General features: G+C 37.2%; 2 protein-coding genes across 4 annotated transcripts in view; one reads left to right on the forward strand and one right to left on the reverse strand.

The window, feature by feature from the left end:
* The window catches only part of VPS37A (VPS37A subunit of ESCRT-I), a 38,676-nt gene extending 36,330 nt beyond the window's left edge, over positions 1 to 2,346 (reverse strand). Inside the window, exon 1 of one of the 3 annotated variants that reach the window (XM_059049436.2) lies at positions 1,624 to 2,346. In XM_059049436.2, the coding sequence (XP_058905419.1) occupies positions 1,624 to 1,748 (125 nt within the window). In that variant the 5' untranslated portion in view covers positions 1,749 to 2,346. Of the gene's footprint in view, positions 1 to 1,588 lie in introns of all 3 variants that reach the window. The other 2 variants (XM_067022636.1, XM_067022637.1) reach the window with 2 other exon arrangements.
* CNOT7 (CCR4-NOT transcription complex subunit 7) lies at positions 1,446 to 18,427 on the forward strand. Its single transcript, XM_059049450.2, has 7 exons — positions 1,446 to 2,297; positions 4,103 to 4,313; positions 6,156 to 6,349; positions 9,750 to 9,911; positions 12,628 to 12,772; positions 15,056 to 15,166; positions 16,796 to 18,427. Exons 2-7 carry the CDS (start codon positions 4,197 to 4,199, stop codon positions 16,922 to 16,924), a joined length of 858 nt encoding a protein of 285 aa, XP_058905433.1. The 5' UTR covers positions 1,446 to 2,297; positions 4,103 to 4,196; the 3' UTR covers positions 16,925 to 18,427.
* Positions 18,428 to 20,658: the final 2,231 nt, after the last annotated feature.

Raw genomic sequence — 20,658 nt, forward strand, 5'->3', positions numbered from 1 at the left:
ATACAATACATTTCATATCAATCGCTTTCCTTATTTACCAGCCTTAGCAGCAAGGGACTTTGGAATATTTGAAAAATTCAGCTCCAACCTCAAAGAATAAAAATTTGCCAGCAGTGAGAATATTTAACAGAATATACTAAACGCTTCAAAGCAATTAATTCCAAAAGTGTGGTTCTAAAAAGTATTTTGGCAATAGTAGTACTAGCATAGTATACTAACAGTCTTCCAAGGTGATGCCTTCTAAGGAGACAAACTTTCGTTGTTTGTTAAAAAGGAATCACCTTATTTCATAAGCATATTTTGTAAGAGTAGCTCCTACAGATTAGTAGAGAACACTATTTGGAGTAAGACTGAATTGTAAGAACTCTATAAACTTAATTTTGCAAAAAGAAAGTCACCATTAAATCAAATACCATGCCATTCTTTCCTGTTTAATACCACAAATTCTCACCTTTCTAAAGTTCTCAACAAGCAGAACAATTGAGACAAAGAACCAAGAAACACCTGAAGTTCAATCAGTAATAGGCCTCATTTTAGCCAAACTCATTTTGCAGTGATTTTTTTCTTTTAACACTATATCTAATTTAAAACTATTCTACACTATAACTTGTTTGGGAAAAAAATCCTTAGTATAACAGATAAAATGGCTCCTAGAAGTTCCTTCCACAGGAATTAATCAATTTTAATAGCTCTGAATATATATATTTCAAATGTATGAAAAGTCTATTAAGATGCTGACATCTTTACATTAAAATACGTGCTGACACTCAAGTAAATATACTTGCATAATTCATATAATATAAAGAGGCAGTTCTAATTTTTGCAAACCACGAGAGGTCACAGATTTTTGCAATATAAAGGGCTGCAGCAAACCAGTTTACAATAAAAACAGTTGAATTAATTTGAATTGCAAAATATTTCTAATCTGACCACGCTGAAAATGAACAACTCATACAACGCCAACAAAACAATCAAGATGACTCTAAGGCAATTCCTGAGTGTGGGAACAAGAATAACAAAGTGAGAAATGAACAGAGACTGATAGTTGCCAGCTGGGTGGTTAGAACAGGGTAAATCTTCTATTAGAGACTTCAGAGGATTGAGTATGTCACTCCCAGAGAAGAACTCACTGGTGAAAACTGTCTTCCCTTTTCTTTAATGTTGAAACAGTTTTTTTTTTTCAAAAATGGTCCACTATTTGTGAAACTTGGAGATTACGCTTCACGAATCTTTTTACCCAAGTACAGAATTTTAACAATTCTGCCAACGCGGCAAACAGGTGGGCAAATGGAAAGATTAGTGAGGAAGCCGGGCAAAGCAAGGCTTATTGGAGACAGACTATGAGACCGATTACAGGCAGCAGCGCCGTGTCAGGAGGGATGAGCAAATCGGAATTAGAGGAGCTGAGCAGTGGTGGGGCGGGACGGAGGGAAGGAGGGCCCGGAAGAAAATCCTGAACGTGGGTCAGGGACAGGAGAGCAAGCGTGAGAGGCAGGACGAAGGGAGGTAGGTCAAAAGGCGGCAGCTGGCGGGAGTCGACCTGAGGAGCTGCGAGTGTAGTTAGGACCAGCCCGCCCTCCCGCCCTACTTTTTCTTCCTGTCGGAGAGGCAGCGACCAGTCACCTGGAGTGTGAGTTCCGGAGGGACTCGATCAGCCGCTGCTTCTGCTGTTGGAGGCTGGTGAGACCACCGGGGGACCCGGCCGCGGAGGAGGAGGCGCTCTTGGTCAGGGGAAAGAGCCAGCTCATCCTCCACGGGTCCCCGGGCCCGAGGCCCTAGAAGGCTCTGGCCTGCTTCTCCCAGGTGCTCAGCCCGGCGGTTCTCCAGCGACAGAGGAGGAGCGGGCAGGGACGCACCAGCCCAAGTGCTGGGGAGCCGCGTCTTCTCTAAGCAATCCCAGCCTGGGGTCCTCGGGGTCAGGGGGGCATGCTCTGACTGCGGACAGCTGGAGACAGGGAACTCGCCGCCCAGGACCAGCAGTCCTCCCTTCACGGCCCAGACGCCCCAACCAGCCAGTCAGGACGCCTGACCGCCCAGCTCTCCACCACCCCAGCTTCCGTCACCTGCGTGCCCCGCCCTCTCTGCGTGCCGCGTCATCATCTGGCGCCCCCGCCCGGACGTGCGAGAAGCAACGGCGCAGCGCGGTGCGGCGTAGCTCCGGCTCCCCTTTCCCCTTTGCCGGGCGAGAGGTGTCTATGGGGCACCCGCCGCCGCCGCCGCTGCCGCCACCGCCGCCGCCGCTGGGTGCTGTCTCTATGGCGAGGAGGAGGAGGAGGAGCGCGAGCTCAGCGACACAAGTAGATCTTGCCACAGACTTGCGGGGGGAGGGGCGGGTTGGAGAAGTAGAAAGGGGGCGGGAATGACGAACCTAAGCGGGTGCGCGATGGCGCCAGCTGGAGCGCGGCTGGCGAAGGAAAGGGCTGAGCGGTGGGTGGAGGGGGGAGGGTAACTGGGGCTGGGGGTATGTCAGGGGGGTGGCGCGAAGTGATGACGCGAAGGCTTTGTACCTGGGGCTTCGATGCCGTGGGGCGGAAATTGGGAGTGGAGGGCGGTGGCCTAGATCCTTAGCTTCTCGTATTCCTTCACGCAGCGGTGCTTGGGAGTCCATCCGGCTCCGGTCAATGGTTATCAGCACCTTCGCTCTGGCTCTCTGCCAGGGAAGAGAGTTATCTGTGACTTGAGTGTGTCTGTACTACTGTTCTCGCGTTTCGTTGGGAACCCGCTGTTCGGAGATGCTACCTCCAGTAATGAGAGGGCCTCTGATGCCTCTTCGGGGCTTCTGGAACTGTAGTAGAGAGAGGTGGAGGAAAGCAGTGTTCAACTACAGGGTCTTTCCACTGTGTGTGTGTGTGTGTGTGTGTGTTTAGCGAAAAGGGTTATAAAGGAAGGGGCCCTGTATCTTTCCCGTGTGTGCGTGTGTGTGTGTGTGTTTAGCGAAGAGGGTTATAAAGGAATGGGCCCTGGATCTTTCCACTGTGTGTGTGTATGTTTAGCGAAGAGGGTTATAAAGGGAGGGAAGGGGCCCCTGGATCTTTGGTTTCCGTTCTTAGAGCACTCGAGGTTACATTTGTGGCTGCAGAGTTTAGAAGGGGAGGTCATAATTCCCTTTTTTACCCTTTCTGTTATGATTTTTTTTCAAAGTTGTGTGAAAAATGAAAAAGCGCATCTGTAATTTCCCTGCTCAAGAATCAAAATGTTGGTCTGTACTGTTATCATTATATACCATGAAACCTGTGTTTAGGGACCAGAAACGTGACATGTGTGTTTGGTAACCAGGGAAAATGCTCTGGTTTTTAGGAAATTAGAAACAATTTGAAATGCAGACTCTCTATTGCTTTCTTTTTTTCTCCCATCCACAGTTACAGACATGGAAACGGTTTCTGTGGCTGTTACTTATTGCTCAGAAAGAACTGTTTTTTTTAATTGATTTACTTTTGCCCCTCCAATCTGACTTGAATAAATTCCAGTAGATTTTGTAGTTAAATCAGATTTTGAATGTTCAGTTAATGAGGAATAAAAGCAAATACTATCTTTGCCCTAGTAACATGTGATCTGATCTTTTCACATGTATATCAGCATGTCACTTTTCCTTTTTTTTCTGGAAAGAGATGTCTTTATAAAGTTTTATTCAGAGGGTGAGTTGAATTCAGAGCTTTTTTTTTTTTTGCTGGTACGCGGGCCTCTCACTGTTGCGGCCTCTCCCGTCGCTGAGCGCAGGCTTAGCGGCCATGGCTCACAGGCCTAGCAGCTCGGCAGCATGTGGGATCTTTCCGGACCGGGGCACGAACCCGTGTACCCTGCATCGGCAGGCGGACTCTCAACCACGGCGCCCCCAGGGAAGCCCGAGCAATTTTTAAGTTATGAAAAATTTTTTAAAATGATTAGTATGTACACAAAAATGTTTTTACATAACAGAACCAGGAAACCTGTGTTTTATTCCTTTTTGTCCTACTGATTTAGCTGTGTGACTTTAGACAAGTCACTTTCTATACTTTGATTTTCTTATAAAGCAAGGACTGTGAATAGATAATGTCTTAGGTTTCTGTCAACTCAATTATTCTGTGATTCCGATTCCTCATATAGCTGGTTCTTATTTTGACAGGTACATAAATAAAGGATAAAGTATTTTACGAAACAAATCTTCAATCAAGTATAACATTTTGATGCTTGGCAGCTAGACTCCTTGTGCCCTCACTATGCCAGCAGCAACTGTAGATCATAGCCAAAGAATTTGTGAAGTTTGGGCTTGCAACCTGGATGAAGAGATGAAGAAAATTCGTCAAGTTATCCGAAAATATAATTACGTTGCTATGGTATGCCTATGAGCAAAATCCTAAAAATGCTTTTTATGAAAGAGGAAAGGGGATTTTAAACATCTTGAATTCAACCCTTCTGGCTGATTTTTTTTAGTGATTAATTTAATTATAAAAAGAATTTTGTCAATGATCTCCAACTAAAGACCACCAAGAAGAAACCTGTAATATGACAAGTTGGGTTTCTTACTCATTGCACTGAGGGAAAATGCATTCTTAGAACCATGGGGCATTTGAGTAAGAGAGTGTTAGAAAGGACTTTTAGGATTTGGGCTTGTGGCAGGTGGTTTTAGGAAAGGAGTAAGGAAGCAGGGCTTTGCTCTGAACTGGATGCTGTTAGTAAGCTCGGGTAATTCCATGATAGGGTATCTTATTGAGTCTCAACTAGAATGAGAGAAGACGGGAGTGAGGCTAAAGCTATAAGGAAGCAACAGTCACTCAGCCAAGATAGAAAGATGTTTGGTCATTTTTGTGGTTTGGACAGATGTCTTTGTGTTTTTGCGTATGTTCAGTCATGATTACAGACTGGCTTTGTGTGATGTTATAGTGTGAAACTGTTTATATTCAGCAGAAGAATGCTAGGACCTAGCTGTGAATGCCAGGTCTGCTCCTAGCAACATTAAGGCCTAATATTAATACCAGATGGAACTCCTGAATGTCTTTCTCAAACAGAAAAATTCACATCTCCCAGTGAAGCATGGTTGATCTGCAGTTTTTTGTTTGTTTTTTTAATTACCAGTGGAGGTCCGTGGACACACTGTACTGTTAAGCATTTCTACTTTTGCATATACTGTTCAATCTGCCTAGCTTGTCTACTCAGTTAATTATTTTGCTTCTTTACTATTGTGTTTTGGCTTCTCTACTGTTTTCTAGATTATTAGCTTCGAGAAGTAAGGGATTAGTGTCTTAATCATCCTTTCTTCCCTGACACCTAGCATAACACATAGCGTCCAATAAAGTGATTGTTGAGTTGGACTGAATTTAGAAAAGTTTTAATTTCTTTACTGCTTCATATGAGTTGGTATTTAGGTTTTGTTCTCAGTTTCCTAATTTGAATTTTAATATTAAACTGATATATTATTTTCTTAGTATATTTAATACAAATAAATTAATACTCTCTTTTTGGGAGGGGCAGGTTGATTGGTTAAAATATGAATATTTGAGTGTACATAGATAATGTCCTATTAGATGTACTTACAATTAGAATGAAATTATTATTTTTTTCTAGTAGGAATTCATAGTGATCGTTTCTCAGATGATAAGGAGTGACATTAGAGATGTGTTTAACATTATACAGGAATGAGTGGTGGCATGCAGTTTTTAAGGATGTGCTTTCTCTGGACTGTAGAGAGAGTACTGTTTTAGCCCACGAAATTAGGAGGGTTTTGGTGTTTAGATAAACCTTACTTCCGAAAAGCAATCGGAAAGTATGGTGCATTTTCCATTCTTTTTAACCAGTTCTTCATTGGTTTTAACATTAGAACACTGTGAGCATGGTTTCACACACCGGTTGAGAAACATGAATTTGTGACTTTTTCCTCCTTCCTTGGGAATAGAGTACTCAGTTGCATTATTATGTGTATCTAATACATAGTAGTTTTTTACTAATGTGATATTTAAAGTAAGAAGAAGTCATTAAGTTTGCAGAGTTTTATTTTATGGTTCTAAAAAGTAATGCTCTTCCTAGTTAAAAGGTACTTTGCAATTGAACGTGAATTGTGTAGAATATAACCTACAACAGGATTCTTTGACTTGTACCCAAAATTAATTATTTATTCTAGGAATTTGTGGATTGTGGTTACGACCATTTAGTAAATAATGAACCTTAAAACTATTTTACAGGACACCGAGTTTCCAGGTGTGGTTGCAAGACCCATTGGAGAATTCAGGAGCAATGCTGACTATCAGTACCAACTATTGCGGTGTAATGTGGACTTGTTAAAGATAATTCAGCTAGGACTGACATTTATGAATGAGCAAGGAGAATACCCTCCAGGAACTTCAACTTGGCAGTTTAATTTTAAATTTAATTTGACGTAAGTGGGAAATAAATTTAACCAAACTTTTCTTTTTACTTTAATTTTAGGAATTAATTTCCCTCAAGTATGACAAATGAAATTGTAACTGAATTTGGTGTCATTATGGAAATATTTAAAACCTAAAATTTCAAAAGTTTACGTTTCTTTTCATCATGGGACAAAAAAATTAGGCTAAAGAAGACTTAAATGCAAATACTTTGAGTTTTAGAGATGTTATTTGAAAAGTATGACTGCCACTATTTTGAAATTTGGAAAACTGGGTATTGAAAATACTTCTTGATAGAAAAAATAATCTTACAACATTAATTTTGCTTTCAAGCTTTGAGTGCAATTTGAAATATATGTTTTTGTTGTAATAGTTATCCTTCTTGTGAAGAGATTTTTATTCTGGTCATACTCCAGTGTATGAGTAGATTACACGTCACAGGTGGTAAGATAGTTCTTGGAAACTTGGGTGCATTTTCCTTTTAAATCAATATTATATAATGTTTATATTCTCAGGTCAGTCCACAAAACCTTTTGTGAGTTTTATATATATATATATATATATATATATATATATATATGGGAAAAGTAATAGTATCTTTGAGCCTGGTGTTTCTTTTAGAAACAATTCAGAATCTGAATTCTAACTCAAGCCCTGTGTCAAAACCCAGTTTCTTTACTCAACAATACTTCTGTATCATTGGTACGAGTAGTCTTGATAGCTTAGGGAAGTTTCCAGTGTTTTGGGGTAAGGGCACATTGTTTACAAACTGACTGTAAGATGGAGAAATGTTTAATACATTTTGAGTATATTACTATACTGCACTGTCCTTCTATTTGACAGCCTCTGATTGTTTCATATGATCTAACATCCGATTTGAAAAATTGTAAAAGCTGTAGGACAATTACTGATAGTACCACCTAAGAACCTCCATTCTCTGTAATGTGATACTTAGCATATAAGATCTAAAGAAAAGCAGGGCTGATGAATTCAGAGGGTAGTGTTGTCCGTGGTGCAATACTATGGCTTCTAATTGCATTATGTTTAGCCTGTTTTTACTCTGTTGAATTTAATAATATACACTCCAGAACTTGGTAGAGAGTGAAAGGTACTCATCTCTGTTAAAACTGAAAATAACCATTTATAAATATTTTAGTTCCAAAAATTCCCTTTTATCCTTTTCCCAGAAGATAACCCTTTTTAAAATCAGTTCTTTACCATTTCATCTGTTCCATGTTACCTTTTTTTTCCAAGCTGACCATTAGAACATTGGTCTTTACTAAGATACTGCTGTGATCGCATTACGTGAGTAGGTGACCATTAAGTGTCTCAGTTTTGGTAAAGTTGACATTTTTCTTTTCTAGAAACATCCTTGTTCTAATAATAACTGCTTTATTATTACAATCTCTGAAAGACATTTTTTCCTTATACAGAGAGGGCTACTGTAGTTTTGCTACCATTCATACTAATGTTAATATCTTAAGTGATGTTTAAGGATACAGTGAAAAATATTATTTAAGTAGAAAGGGTCAGTTGGAAGATAAAACCAGTTCTACCTAATGTGGAGAAAGAGCACCATGAATCTTGGCTATTTTGAAGAAAGATGAAAATTGACTTTTTTATTGAGTGCCTAGAATGAATGTGTCAGCAGCTGTGCTAGGCCCCAGGGACATAGTGTTGAGGAAAGTTGGTCATAGTCATTATAACTGAGTGCTCCTATAACTCTTCTGTCTGCTTACTATTGCCAAAGTCCAGTGTTTGGGAATTTGCTCTAAACTGAATTTGGAGTGGATATGTACATGAAAATTAAAGTATAATTTGATATTTGATCATAAAACACCACAAGTACTCATCCAGGTCTCTCTCCTGGAGGTTGTGATCCAGTAGGTCCAGGTGTGGGACTTGGGAATCCATATTGTTGCTGAGTTCTCTGAGTGATTGTTATCATTGGTCAGGTTTGGGAAATACTGATTTGAATAGTACAGTACTCCTTGGTGATGTAACATTGAACAAAACAGACAAAAATCATTGCCCTCTTCAAGGTTAAATTCTGATGGAGAGAGAGATAATAAACTAAAATAAAAGTAAAGTGAATATATGGCCCAGGATAATGTGTGCCTGGAGAAAGAATCTGGTATGCCTTTGGTTGGTTACGGTTGCTAAAGCATGTCTCAGCATTGGGGCACGAGTGAAATTCTGCTTGTTTAAGGTACATATTTTAGTATAATAAGGACAACAATATCTGTTGTGTAATGAAAGAACTTGGATTTATTCAGCTACCCCTCTGTAACAAGGCTTTTCCAGGGAAATTTTCCAGGGGATTTTTGACTTACAGTGATCGTTGTGGTTCCTCTCTGTTTTTAAATATTTCAGTTGCTAGTTTTGTTATTTTTCAAAGACATTTAATAGTAAATTGATTTCCAGAGAGTAGACCATAAGGATACTTTTTGGCCTAAGTGTAATGTTCCTTTTGGTTTTGTTTTATTAAAGCTTTTGTAGAATTTTCTTTTGCTAAGTGGTAAAAACCAGTATTCTCACAATTTTAAAAGTAAATAAAAGGAAACATCCCATGGGCAATGCATGAAATACTTTTCATTTATTCTCAGAAACATACTTTCATTTTGATCACTTTTTTGATTTAATATAATGTTTTGGATACCTGTGTGTTTGTGCTTAGAAATTAGAGATGGCTTTCTTTTTGGCTTAAGTAAAATCTTGAAAGACTGGTTTATATTTAGATTTCCTGGCTTGATTTTTGGGAGGTAATCTTCTAGGAGTAATGTTGTTAGAAGAAGAAATTAATGCTATTCTAGCAGAGCCCTTCATTTTAACCAAAACAGTTTACTGCTTATCAGAGCTATTTGAAAGGCTCATCATTAGTGAGAGGAGGCATCTCCTTTTTCTTTAAGATGGAATGTGGTTTTAACTCAGCCACAGCAGATGTTTTCTACTCAGTCTCTTACCTGCTGAGAGCCCCGGAGATAGACACAGGCCTTCACCCCTGGGGCTGCAGCTCCATTTGGCAGCATTAAAAAGGCTGCTGAGACTGAACGCCCCCCGGTAAGAACACCTCTCTTACTTTGGTGGTAGCCGCTGGTGAGAAGACGACCCTTTGTTTCAAACCCAGTTAAACTTACTTAACTTGGGAAAGGCTAATAAAATTGATAGTAAAGATGAAAATCTCACCATTGTACTGTTGTGAATGATTATTTACTATATGAACATTTTTCTAAAATACTAAATAACCTTTGTATTTAAGTTGTATTTTCCTTCCATATATGTGAAGCATTGGAATAAATGGACCCAAGCCCATTCTCTCTTGATATTTCTGGCGCTGTAGTTGTAGATATAAGTGGGAGAAAAACAGTTTGAAGTATGGCACTTTTGAATGTTGTCTTTTTCTTCTGCCAGGGAGGACATGTATGCCCAAGACTCTATAGAGCTACTAACAACATCTGGTATCCAGTTTAAAAAACATGAGGAGGAAGGAATTGAGACCCAGTACTTTGCAGAACTTCTTATGACATCAGGAGTAGTCCTCTGTGAAGGGGTCAAATGGTTGTCATTTCATAGGTAAAAAGATTACATTGAAAATGGCATTTGTGTTAACATTTCCTGGCTGCTTCACACTTCACTTGGGTCACTGTGTCAGCAATTTCAGGCTTAGTTACAAAAAACTGGCTGCCATATAGCAGTCTCCTAACCCTTGACAGGCTAATGTTGGTCTACTTAAAGATGAATTTAATGATATGGGATCCATTTTAGACTAAGAGACAGTATTGCATGTGGAAAGAGCACAGGCTGGAATAATAGACCTTGGTTTAAATCCAGCAGTGCCATTTGGAATCTGTGTTACCTAGGGTTATTTAACATTTCTAAGCCTTAGAATGAAAACATTTATTCATTTTTTTTAAAAGTTATTTATTATCTACCATATGCCAAGCACTTCGGTAAGATTCTAGGCATTAAGCTACGAACAAAATAGAGTAAAATCTTTCATTTCATGGAGTTTACATTCTGGTGGGAATAGGCAGACAATTTTTTAAAATGATATGTATATTGTGGTTTGTTAGATGGTGATTAAGTGCTATGGGTAAAAAAATGGCAAAGAGCAAGCTAGGGGCGGGTCTCTGGTGGATTTTAATGTTTTTTTTTAATAGAGTGTAGGAAGAAATCACTTAGAAGAATTAACCTTACAGAATTGTTTTAATGGTCGATAATAACATTTAAAGCATCTAGTAAAGTGCTTTACACACAGTAAATTCTCAAGTGTTAGTTTTAAATTCATTCTTATCATAAAATAAAACCAGATTGTTGAAGAGAATTTCTGGAAAGGAAATTAATTCCATTTTGTAAATATAGACTTTTAGGTAAGAGAAAGAATTTTCCTATCTAAGTAAACTAAATTAAATTGGCAGCCCAGGGACTAATAGTGACTTTGGGAATTTTATGTGGCCTCTTGTTATCTTTTTAAAAAGCACTGCATTTTGCATATATTAATGTTCTTATACTTGGTCCACTTCACACATTTAAAAAAATAAAAGTTTCTGCATGCTTTAGAATTTCCAGTGCTGGCCTGTGTAATGAATGAGAATAGTGAAGGACTGTTCATATCGTCAGCTTCGATGCAGTACTAAGCAGTAATTTTTGAGTTGGAGTATTGAACATACGAATTTCCACCTATCATCTTTTTCCTCTATTCTCCATTTGAGCCTGTACCTCAGGAGATGAGACTTAAGTCTCTGGTAATTGCAGGAACGTTTTTTGAGTTCTTTTTTTTTTACTTTCCTGGTCATGAAGATACAAAAGAACTGGAAAGCATAGTCCGTTTTTTTATATTACTATGTATGACAGGTTCTTTCTTTCAAAAAATGCCCTGAGCAAATACCATGTGCTAGGTACTAGGATAAGATGAATAAAAACAGAAAGGGGTCATGTCTTCTTAGAGTTTAGAGTCTGGATTAGACTCTGATATATTTGAGTATTTGTCAAGATATGTTAAGATTTTATTCTACTAAATGTCATTAAATATTTTCTTCATATTCTATTTCTAGTAAAGACTAGTTGAAGAAATTTATAAATCCTAAACTCTAATATGATCTTCCTTTTATTAGTATTGATGCTAAGCAAATATATTGAGGTATTTTAGGTAGACAGCAAAGTTAGTTATTTCCTTGTTAGCTACCAGAAATTTAAAGGTTTCTGCTGTTTATTGTTTATTCCTTGATATTCCTTAATGGTCTTCAATGTAAAAACATTTTTTTCTCTTTTTAAAGTAAGAAGTAAAATTCTAAACATTGAATAGAAATTTTATTTGTTATCTCCCCTGAAAGATATGTTAAATAGCATCTCTCATCAAATATTTGAGTCCCAACTATGTGCCATAAGGAAAACAAAATTTTAAGATGTGACACCTACCCTTTAAACGTGGAGAAAACAATACATGTGCTTTAAAGGGAAGTACAAGAAAACAGCTTGTCTGAGAAATCTGTGGGAGCTGAGCTCTTGGGTGAAGGCATCCTGTGGGAGGTCCTTAAAGGAAAGGTAGACAGGGAAAAGTGTGATTGTGGCACGGGAGTGTAGAGAGGTATTGATATAAAGCTGTGGAAAAGCCAGACAGTAGGGAGAGGAGGTGTTGATTTGAGAGTGTGGGCGTTGGTTTTTTATTTTCTAGATACTAGTTCTCAGCCTTTACTGCCTTCGCTTCAAGGTTCAACATTACCATTAGTATCTCTTGGGGATTGAGATAGGAACAAAATTTTGAGGGAAGACAGTATTATTAATAAAATCACTTAAGGGAAGTGAAGATACTTTGTTAGGGAATTACTGTTTGGGTTTTTTAAGTGTATGACCTTGTTATATAAATGATGGGAAGATATGCATTATTTTTGCCTTCTGAATGCCAGTTTTCCTGCGTCATTTGACATTTTTGCCAAGTTTCCTTTCATCTTTATTTTTGGAGATATCTGCTATGGACAGTTTGATACTCTTTAGAGAGTTCTCTATTCAAGGATTAGCAAAATAGTAGTTCAGTGACTACACGCTTAGGAGGGTAGTAGAGATCTCTGTATATTGGTATCCCTGAATGATGAAATGACACTGTCTGTAAAAGATAGCATTTTCCCATTATAATTGTAAACATGTTTATTTTCTCTTCGTACTTTTTTCTGGTTCATTTTTTTTTCCGCCTACATGTGACTCACTTAAAAGTTGTTATCAGAAAAAAACTTACTTTTTCATTTCTGTGGTATTTATGGTCCCTCTTCTTTATTCTTTAACCCTTTTGTAGTGGTTATGACTTTGGCTACTTAATCAAAATCCTGACCAATTCTAACTTGCCTGAAGAAGAACTTGACTTTTTTGAGATCCTTCGATTATTTTTTCCTGTCATTTATGACGTGAAGTACCTCATGAAGAGCTGCAAAAATCTCAAAGTAAGGCTTCGAATGGCTGTATCTATAATCAGCACAGTATTCAGAATGGGTGGCTGACTTATAAGGTGCTGGGTTGGGATGTTGATTTAAACCCTATTTTTAAGTTTTATGTTAAATGCAGTTACATTATCTGATCAGTTGATTCTTTTGCATAAATAATAGTTTATAGGAAATCCTTTTTCAGAGCTTCAGTATATATTGGCAGAATAAATTTTCAACAAGATTTAAACAGAAGATCAGATTTTTGTCATTGCTTGCCAGATTGAACGTAAACCAGCACAGAATCTGAGCCTCTCAGGCACAGAAGTGCAAGTTCTCACTCTCCTGCAACACGCACATAATCTGTCCATGCAAGATCAAGTTGGAAGTGGCCAGCAACGTGCAGATACAGTTGGTCGTGCAGCAAAGAGTTTCCCCTTCAGCTTACCTTCATGAGAGATTATTTTCTTGGGTCTAGTCATAGGGTCATGTTACTAGGAGTAAATTACATAGCTAAAAGGGTTTTTTTTTTTCCTCCCCTGGTCCACAGACGTCAGCTTGTTGGTAGTAGGTGCTAGTGATTGGGTAGGTCCTGTCTAGACAGCACTTACATTCTGACACTGCTTACCACGTGTGTGATGATTTGTCACTTCTGAACATTAATTCTTTCAAAAAGAAAAGAAAGTGTCTTTATTAAGGAAAAGTGCTCCTTTAGTCTTAGAATGAATTCGCTGTGGCGGTACAGACTCCTAAGGAATATAGTGGTTTTGTTTTTTCTGGTGTGTTTGTGTTTAAGCTGTAATTCAAGAAAAACATTTATGTAAAGTGGTTGCTTCAAGGTTGATCAAGTTTTCTCCTCACCAGCTTTTTAGAAGTGCAAGGAAGGTTATACTTTTAGGAGATGGTAAAAACTTTTAAGAGTTTTACTTTTGTGCAGAAAGAAATAATTTAGGAATTGAATAAGGAAGCTTTGCTTTTGACAGATGAACTGAAAATCATGAGTGGTCTTTTGTCCAAAGTTTGCTTGCCTCATTACAGGTATAGCATATAACCAGGGAAATTTTAAAGAAATATTACTTCATGTTTGTAGCACAGAATTCTGTGCAATTTGAAGAGACTGCTGTGACTCAAGTGAACTTACAGTAGGGTATCCTCATTACACTAGAAGGGATACCCCCTGAAAGTATTGTGTGCTGAGAATCCAAGGCATACATGTTTTAATCTGGCTGTGGAAATGCTTTTTAAAATTGACACGTCTGTACAATGACAGTTTGGGGGAACAGAGAACCGAATTATTGTTCATTATGTTACTGAAAAATTTCTAAGCCTATTAGATATTCTGAATATGCCCCGACCCCGAGTTACCGGCAGTGTTAAAATTTAGGTTAATGACAAAGGTACTTTTTGACCTATAGTCAGTGGTACTGAATGGCTCTATTCTTTTGCTCTCCTAAGCAGCTGCTAATGATACCTAATCCTTGTGCTATTTTTAGCTCTGAAGCAGCTGCTGTGCAAAGCACTGTTTCAAGCTGTGATGTGGAGAACAATTTACAGAAATCTCTTTGTGTGTGTTTTGTCGGTCCTGATGTTCCTTTCCTTTCTCTCCTCCCATTTTCCCCCTTTATTCTCCTTCCCTCACTCCCTTCTTTTCTTGTATTCTTTCTCTTCCTTTCTTTCTCTCATTATCTTCCTTTTTTTAAATCCTAGCAATATTTACATAGGGGGGTGTTTAGCAGACCCTTCTAAGGAGTTGTATTCTTATAACAACATAACTTTCTTAAACTAACAAAACCATAGTTAAGCATTTAGTGAATTCTTATGCATTTGATTAATCATAACAGCTCTGTTTTGTGCAAATTATTGAGATGAAACTACTTAGAGATAGATTGGTGTGAAGCTTAAGAAAATTTAAAGTAATGCCTACAGTCAATTTTATAATAATTGATGGATGGATAGAGGGACTGTGAATGTACTTGGTAAATGTTACCCTGTGTACCTGTTACCTTATAGATGATCTGCTTCCCCCATATCTTTAAGGAAGTTATTTGCCTGCCACATGCCTTGAGTATGATGAAGATAAATTTTCCCAATTAGGATCTCATTTTTTATTAAATTATAAACATCTCCCCCATTCAACAAATACATCAGTAATTCACATTCTCTGTTTTTTGCTGATCTTCATAAGGTCCATCTTTACATACTGAAGTTCATTTCTATTTTGGTCACTGTCTTAAGTTATGTAATTTGTGAATTTGAGTGTTGCAATGTTTCTTTCTTTTGACAAGCAATTTTTCTTTCTTGTAGGGTGGTTTACAGGAAGTTGCTGAACAGTTAGAGCTGGAACGGATAGGACCACAGCATCAGGCAGGATCTGACTCATTGCTCACAGGAATGGCCTTTTTCAAAATGAGAGAAGTATGAAGACATCAGTGCATTTTTCTCAGTTGGTTGTTAGGTTGAGAACGTAAAAATCTAATGGCAAAAGTTTTGGGGCAATAAGTACATATTAAGTGAAGATACAATTATAGGTACCATACAAGTGATACTACACTTGAATGAAAGTAATCAAAAGTCATCATAAGTCATCTTGAAATGTAGTTCAGAAGGCAATGAAAAAAAATAAATTCCTTGTAGAATAAAAAATTTAAACTACCTTAGAAGTCATGTAGGTCCAACCATATTATTTCTTAAGTGAGGAAACTGAGGCCAGATGCAGGTAGCCTTTATCCAAGGTCATGCACATTACTAATAATGGAAGAACTCCAGAGGACTTTCTGTTGGCCACATCAGTGTTGCTTCTGTCAAGCCAAGGAATCCATATGTTAAGTTTCCCCTGGTGTTGGCTTCTCTTAGGTATTAAACTGCTGCTGAAAATAGTGTTTGCTCTTGCCATTCTTCAGCGCTCTGAGGATTTACAGAGTAGGACTCATGCTTTTTAGTAGATTCTTACCAAGAGGTTTTGAATTCCAAAGGGGTTAAATCTGAAAGTTAAATCAAAAATCATGTTGGGCAGACACTCCGTAAGTGGCAGAAGGCGAGATAAGTTCTTCAAATATAAAGAAGTTAGGTATGGAAGAATGAAATTTAATGAACCCGTCTACTCTTAGGTTAAGGGACAGGTATTCTTCACTGTAGCTAAATGCAAAGAAAAGAAAGCCAGTTGTGCAAAAACAAAACAATGGACTTTTTTGCTTACAAAATAGTTTTCCTTCTTGCAAAATATTCACTGTCGAATTCTTTTGAGTATATCCTCTTAGACATTAAAGAAATGACTGAGAATACTTCTGGGAATTTAAAACTTTGTAGAAATGTATTATTAATACATACAATAGAAAGCATGTAGCTATTTTGCTAAGTGGTATTGATTCAGAAGTGATTTGGACTGTTCATGACAAGTAAATATTTTGTTTTGTACTTCTTCACAGTGCTTCATTAGAGAATTTAAGACAACCTTTTTTGAGTTTTCAGTTTTGCATTAAAAAAAATGCCTTAATGGTTCAATTCATGGTGGATTCTCTGCTACTAATTCGTTATCTTTATTTTTCTTGGCTCTATTAAGGATAATAACCTATCTGAATGTTCAGGGTTTGCTGTCCAGACATGTTTGGGGTTTGATTGTTTCTGGCCAACTTAGCCTTGCACATAGACTCAAGGCTACTTACAAACCTAAACTTCCCATCCCCTGCCCGTTATTGGCTATTTTTATTCATTCTTATGATTATTATTAAATTAATGGAATAAAAATGCCTGCCATTTTTCCATTACGAATTCTCATAAAAATGGTCTGAGTGTTAATAGGAAAGGTGTTGTGTTTATACATTTTTTTGGTAGTCTTTTTCTTTGGTTTCTTTTGAGCTCTGTACTTCTTGAGAAAGTCAGTCTTATACGTTTAATTTAAATGTGTGGCTTCAGAGGAGCACCATAGAAGAGAGCTGTCATTATAGTTAATGAACAGTCAGTACTTACATTGCTGAAATATAAATTACCAGTGGTACCTTTTGGTTAAAATTATCTTTTTTTTTTTCTTCCAAAATTCCTTTTTAGATGTTCTTTGAAGATCATATTGATGATGCCAAATACTGTGGCCATTTGTATGGCCTTGGTTCTGGTTCATCCTATGTACAGAATGGCACAGGGAATGCATACGAAGAGGAAGCCAACAAGCAGTCATGACATGAAATAGTTCTGTTCATTTTATTTGAGCTACACACATGCTTGTACATAGGTTTTAACTCTGGTTGAATCCCTTGAACAATAGACATTACTTTTTTTTCTTTCATAGCTCATTTTCTGCCTTTCAGTACTAAGTATGACCATTCCTATCTCAGATCTTAATAAATAGAAAAGCATTCAGGTTAAATCTGGCCTTAATATACTTGTTAGTAGGCGTGTGTGACAGAGAGTGGGGAAGGCTATTCAGTACATCATATTGAATACTTTGATTAACATTACTTGAGCTTGGCTTGTTTTTTCCCTTTCCTAAATTAACTAGCACTGACTGTAATTTATTTCCCTGTTTCATGTCTCCCTTCCATTCTGCAGGAGTTTTAGCTATTTGAGATTGTGGACCATCAATTTTGCACTTTAGAGAGTGATTCTGACTCACATCCTCTGTTTTATCAGCAGTTTTGGCTTTTCTTGCTCTTAGCTGGAAAAATGACCATCTGCCAACTTTATACAGTATTTACTTGCTTTTGACCCACCGAATATAGAAAACGCATTGTGCAAATGGTTGATTCAGCAAGACTACAAAAAAAAAAAAAAAGACAAAAAAACTACTGGGGAGCTTAGTAACTGCTGTTTCTGTATGTAGTACTTAATCTCCCAAGCACATCTCGTGTCTGTCAGTTTCTAATTGGCATGTGTAGGCTGCTCTGTGACTGAAGAATTTTTCAAACCAGCTTTACACCCTTCAGGAAAAATCCTTTGTGATTGGATGTTTAGTGTCTGCCCGGAAACTGGTATCCAAGATGTTGAAGCTGCAGTTATTTTATGATAGCACACTTCCCTTGATCTGCTTCTTTTTATTCCATCGCTATTTACCCTTATTTTTAATTTTTTAAAATTTTATAGCCATACTTAATGATGCTCTTGATTTGTTTACACAAATCAATTTCATTAAAATCCAAAGACTGCAAGTCTTTAGGTATATTTTGTACCAGATTAAATTAGAAGACAAAAAATTTGTGCTTTCATAGTTGCTACAAAGATAAATAATGGAGAGATTTGGTGCAAAACAACAAAATACAAAAAATATAAATTTATTAGCTATATACAGTGTAGCTAATAAAATTAACCTGAGGAGTGTAATGCTTGTTTATTTTTTTGTGTATATCTTTGCAATCTATTTTATATATATTGACAAGAGACTGTGAAATATATAGCCATGCAGAATATGTGACCAGATCAGAGCATGTGTAGGAAGACACTTTGGTAATCATTAACTCTGCCCTGAAATGATGGACTACAAGTTATGATGTGTGTTGTCTGCACTTCAATCAGTAGTGTTAGCAAATCTCCAAATGTTCGCCACATTGGTTTGTTTCCCTTGTACATTCTTTATTCATGATACTTCAATGCTGTAACTGGGTGGTCCTTTTTAAACAAAACATTTGTGAAACAGAGGGATTATTTGTTTTTAAAGCTTTTGTAAATAAAGGCTTCAGTTTTCTTATATATGTTGATGACTGGTAATTTTGTTTTAGAAATATTTGGGGGCTATTGTGTTTGTTGTTTATTTGGGCAACTGAACAGAACTCAGTAACTTCATTAACTAGCTGATTTTTAATCTCTTAATTGAAAAAATCAACCTGAGCCTTCTACATTTCAAGTAGTGTTGGCTTATTTTTTAATGCATACCTCAACTAGATGTTAAGACTTGACTTCTGTCTCCCCATTTATCCTGAAAGATGGACAAAGTAAATGCATTTGGTATAACTTACTGTGGCTTCTTTTAAAGTCAACACAAATTGGCAGGTATCTAATTGGTTTCTTTTTCTTTTGATCTTTTATAAAGATGGCCTTTTAAATAGCCTTGTAGTTGCTGAATTTCAGAGTTTGTATCAATTTTTTGGTTTTGGTTTCTGTCTCCAAGAACTAATATACTTTATAACTTCTAAAAGAGGAACACTATATAACCTTTACTAAACTTAGCTTTTGGATAAAAGATATTTGATCATTTTTTCATGTTCCTAAGCCATTAATTCTGGACTTAACCATATTCTGTTAAATCTACTAGAGCAAGAGTCAGCAAACTATGGCCTACTGATCAAAACCAGCCTGCTGCCTGTTATTTTGTATGGCCAGTGACATGAGAATGGATTTTACAGTTTTTAAATGGTTGGGGGGAAAAAAAGCATTTCCTGACATGTGAGAATTATGAAATTCAGCACTTAGTGTCCATAAATAAAATTTTATTGGATTGCAGCCACATCATTTATGTACTGTCTACGGTACCTTTGCACCACGATGGGAAAGTTGAGTAGCTGCTACAGAAACTGCCTATGGCATTCTCATCGTTGCATGAGCCGGCAGTAGTTGTGCCATGTATATCTCTGAACCACGACATTTTATTATCCGTTTATGTTACCAGTTCATACCCACTATGTCAAAACAAGAAAAGTGCACTTTGGTGTGCTTTTTAAGGCACATTGGAGTGTGAATTATATTATCAAATTATAATAAACTGTGACACTATAACTGTGCTAAAAAAATACAACATATGTTGATATAACCAGACTAAGCCCTCATCACAATATTCCCAACTCATAGGAAAGCAACAGTCAGGAGAATTAGCAATTTTAAAATGGAGTATCTCATCATAGCATTATTTCTTCACAAAAATAAAAAATGAAAATGAGCCTACAGCCAAAGTATGTTTACAAGTGGCCCTATTTGTTAGCCAAGCAAAGCTGTTTACTGATGGTGAGTTATATATGATGTCTGAATACAGTAGCCCAAAGAATGTGTCCAGAGAAAACTTAAGCTTTGTGTACAGCTTTCTGATGAGAACAGTTGCTTGAAGAGTGGGGCACAACATCAGCAGTTAATTCTGGAACAAGACAAATGATTTTGAGTGTTTTTCTTTGGCTCTTAATGAGTCAGATGTTATCAGTACTGCCAGCTGTCTTTATTTTTGAGAAATCAGTGCTGAGTTTGAGTAAAGAAGAAACAACTACAGGTGAGAATATTTTCAAAGTTGAGAAAACAACCTGAAGTGGAGTCTACTAGGATGTGATATAACTGATGGTGGTAAAAGTATGCATGGAGCAGGAAAAAGTTTAATTGATTAAATTTTAAAACTTGTGGGAATGTAAGGTGTTTGGTTTGGTGGGGACCCATTTCACTGTGTCATACACCTTTGTTTTGTTCTTTTTCCTAACAAGAATTAACCTTGTTTACTGATAGCTGGTGTCTTATACCACTGCAAAGACCATGTAGAAAGAGCATAAACCAAAAACAAACAAGCAAACAAACAAAATCATACCTGAAGTACACATCTGTATACAGACTGTCCTCCTGTTGATTCTTTCTAGCCATTTCTCCAGGGCTCATCCATATTCTCTACTTCTTGCCTAAGTATATTTTTTAAAGAACTTTAAAACATGTTTTTACGTTACGCTAAGATTAGTGTATAATCAAGGTTGCTTTCGTAAAACATTCAACTTTCACATTATAAATGTCTGATTACGGCATTTAAGACACTTTTCAGTACTAGGCTTCAGGGGGCTATACATACTGACAGAAAAAGACACAAACCTAAATTCTGACAATAGTCTTAGTTTCAGCTGAATAAAAAACAACAGAATCGAAGCTTTCCGAGGTAACAGTTCTTTAATTCAGCATCAACAGAACTCTACTTCGGGGCATTATGTTTTTTTCTTAATTTGATTAAGCACCTTTATCTG

This window comes from Kogia breviceps, chromosome 20 (genome assembly GCF_026419965.1).
Source record: "Kogia breviceps isolate mKogBre1 chromosome 20, mKogBre1 haplotype 1, whole genome shotgun sequence".
NCBI lineage: Eukaryota > Metazoa > Chordata > Mammalia > Artiodactyla > Physeteridae > Kogia > Kogia breviceps.

Bases quoted from the DNA above. Each gene is read 5' to 3' on its own strand.
- CNOT7 (XM_059049450.2), top strand. From the start codon at position 4,197: ATGCCAGCAGCAACTGTAGATCATAGCCAAAGAATTTGTGAAGTTTGG. The intron at 4,314-6,155 runs GTATGCCTATGA...ACTATTTTACAG, and splicing joins AATATAATTACGTTGCTATG to GACACCGAGTTTCCAGGTGT. The intron at 9,912-12,627 runs GTAAAAAGATTA...ACCCTTTTGTAG, and splicing joins AAATGGTTGTCATTTCATAG to TGGTTATGACTTTGGCTACT.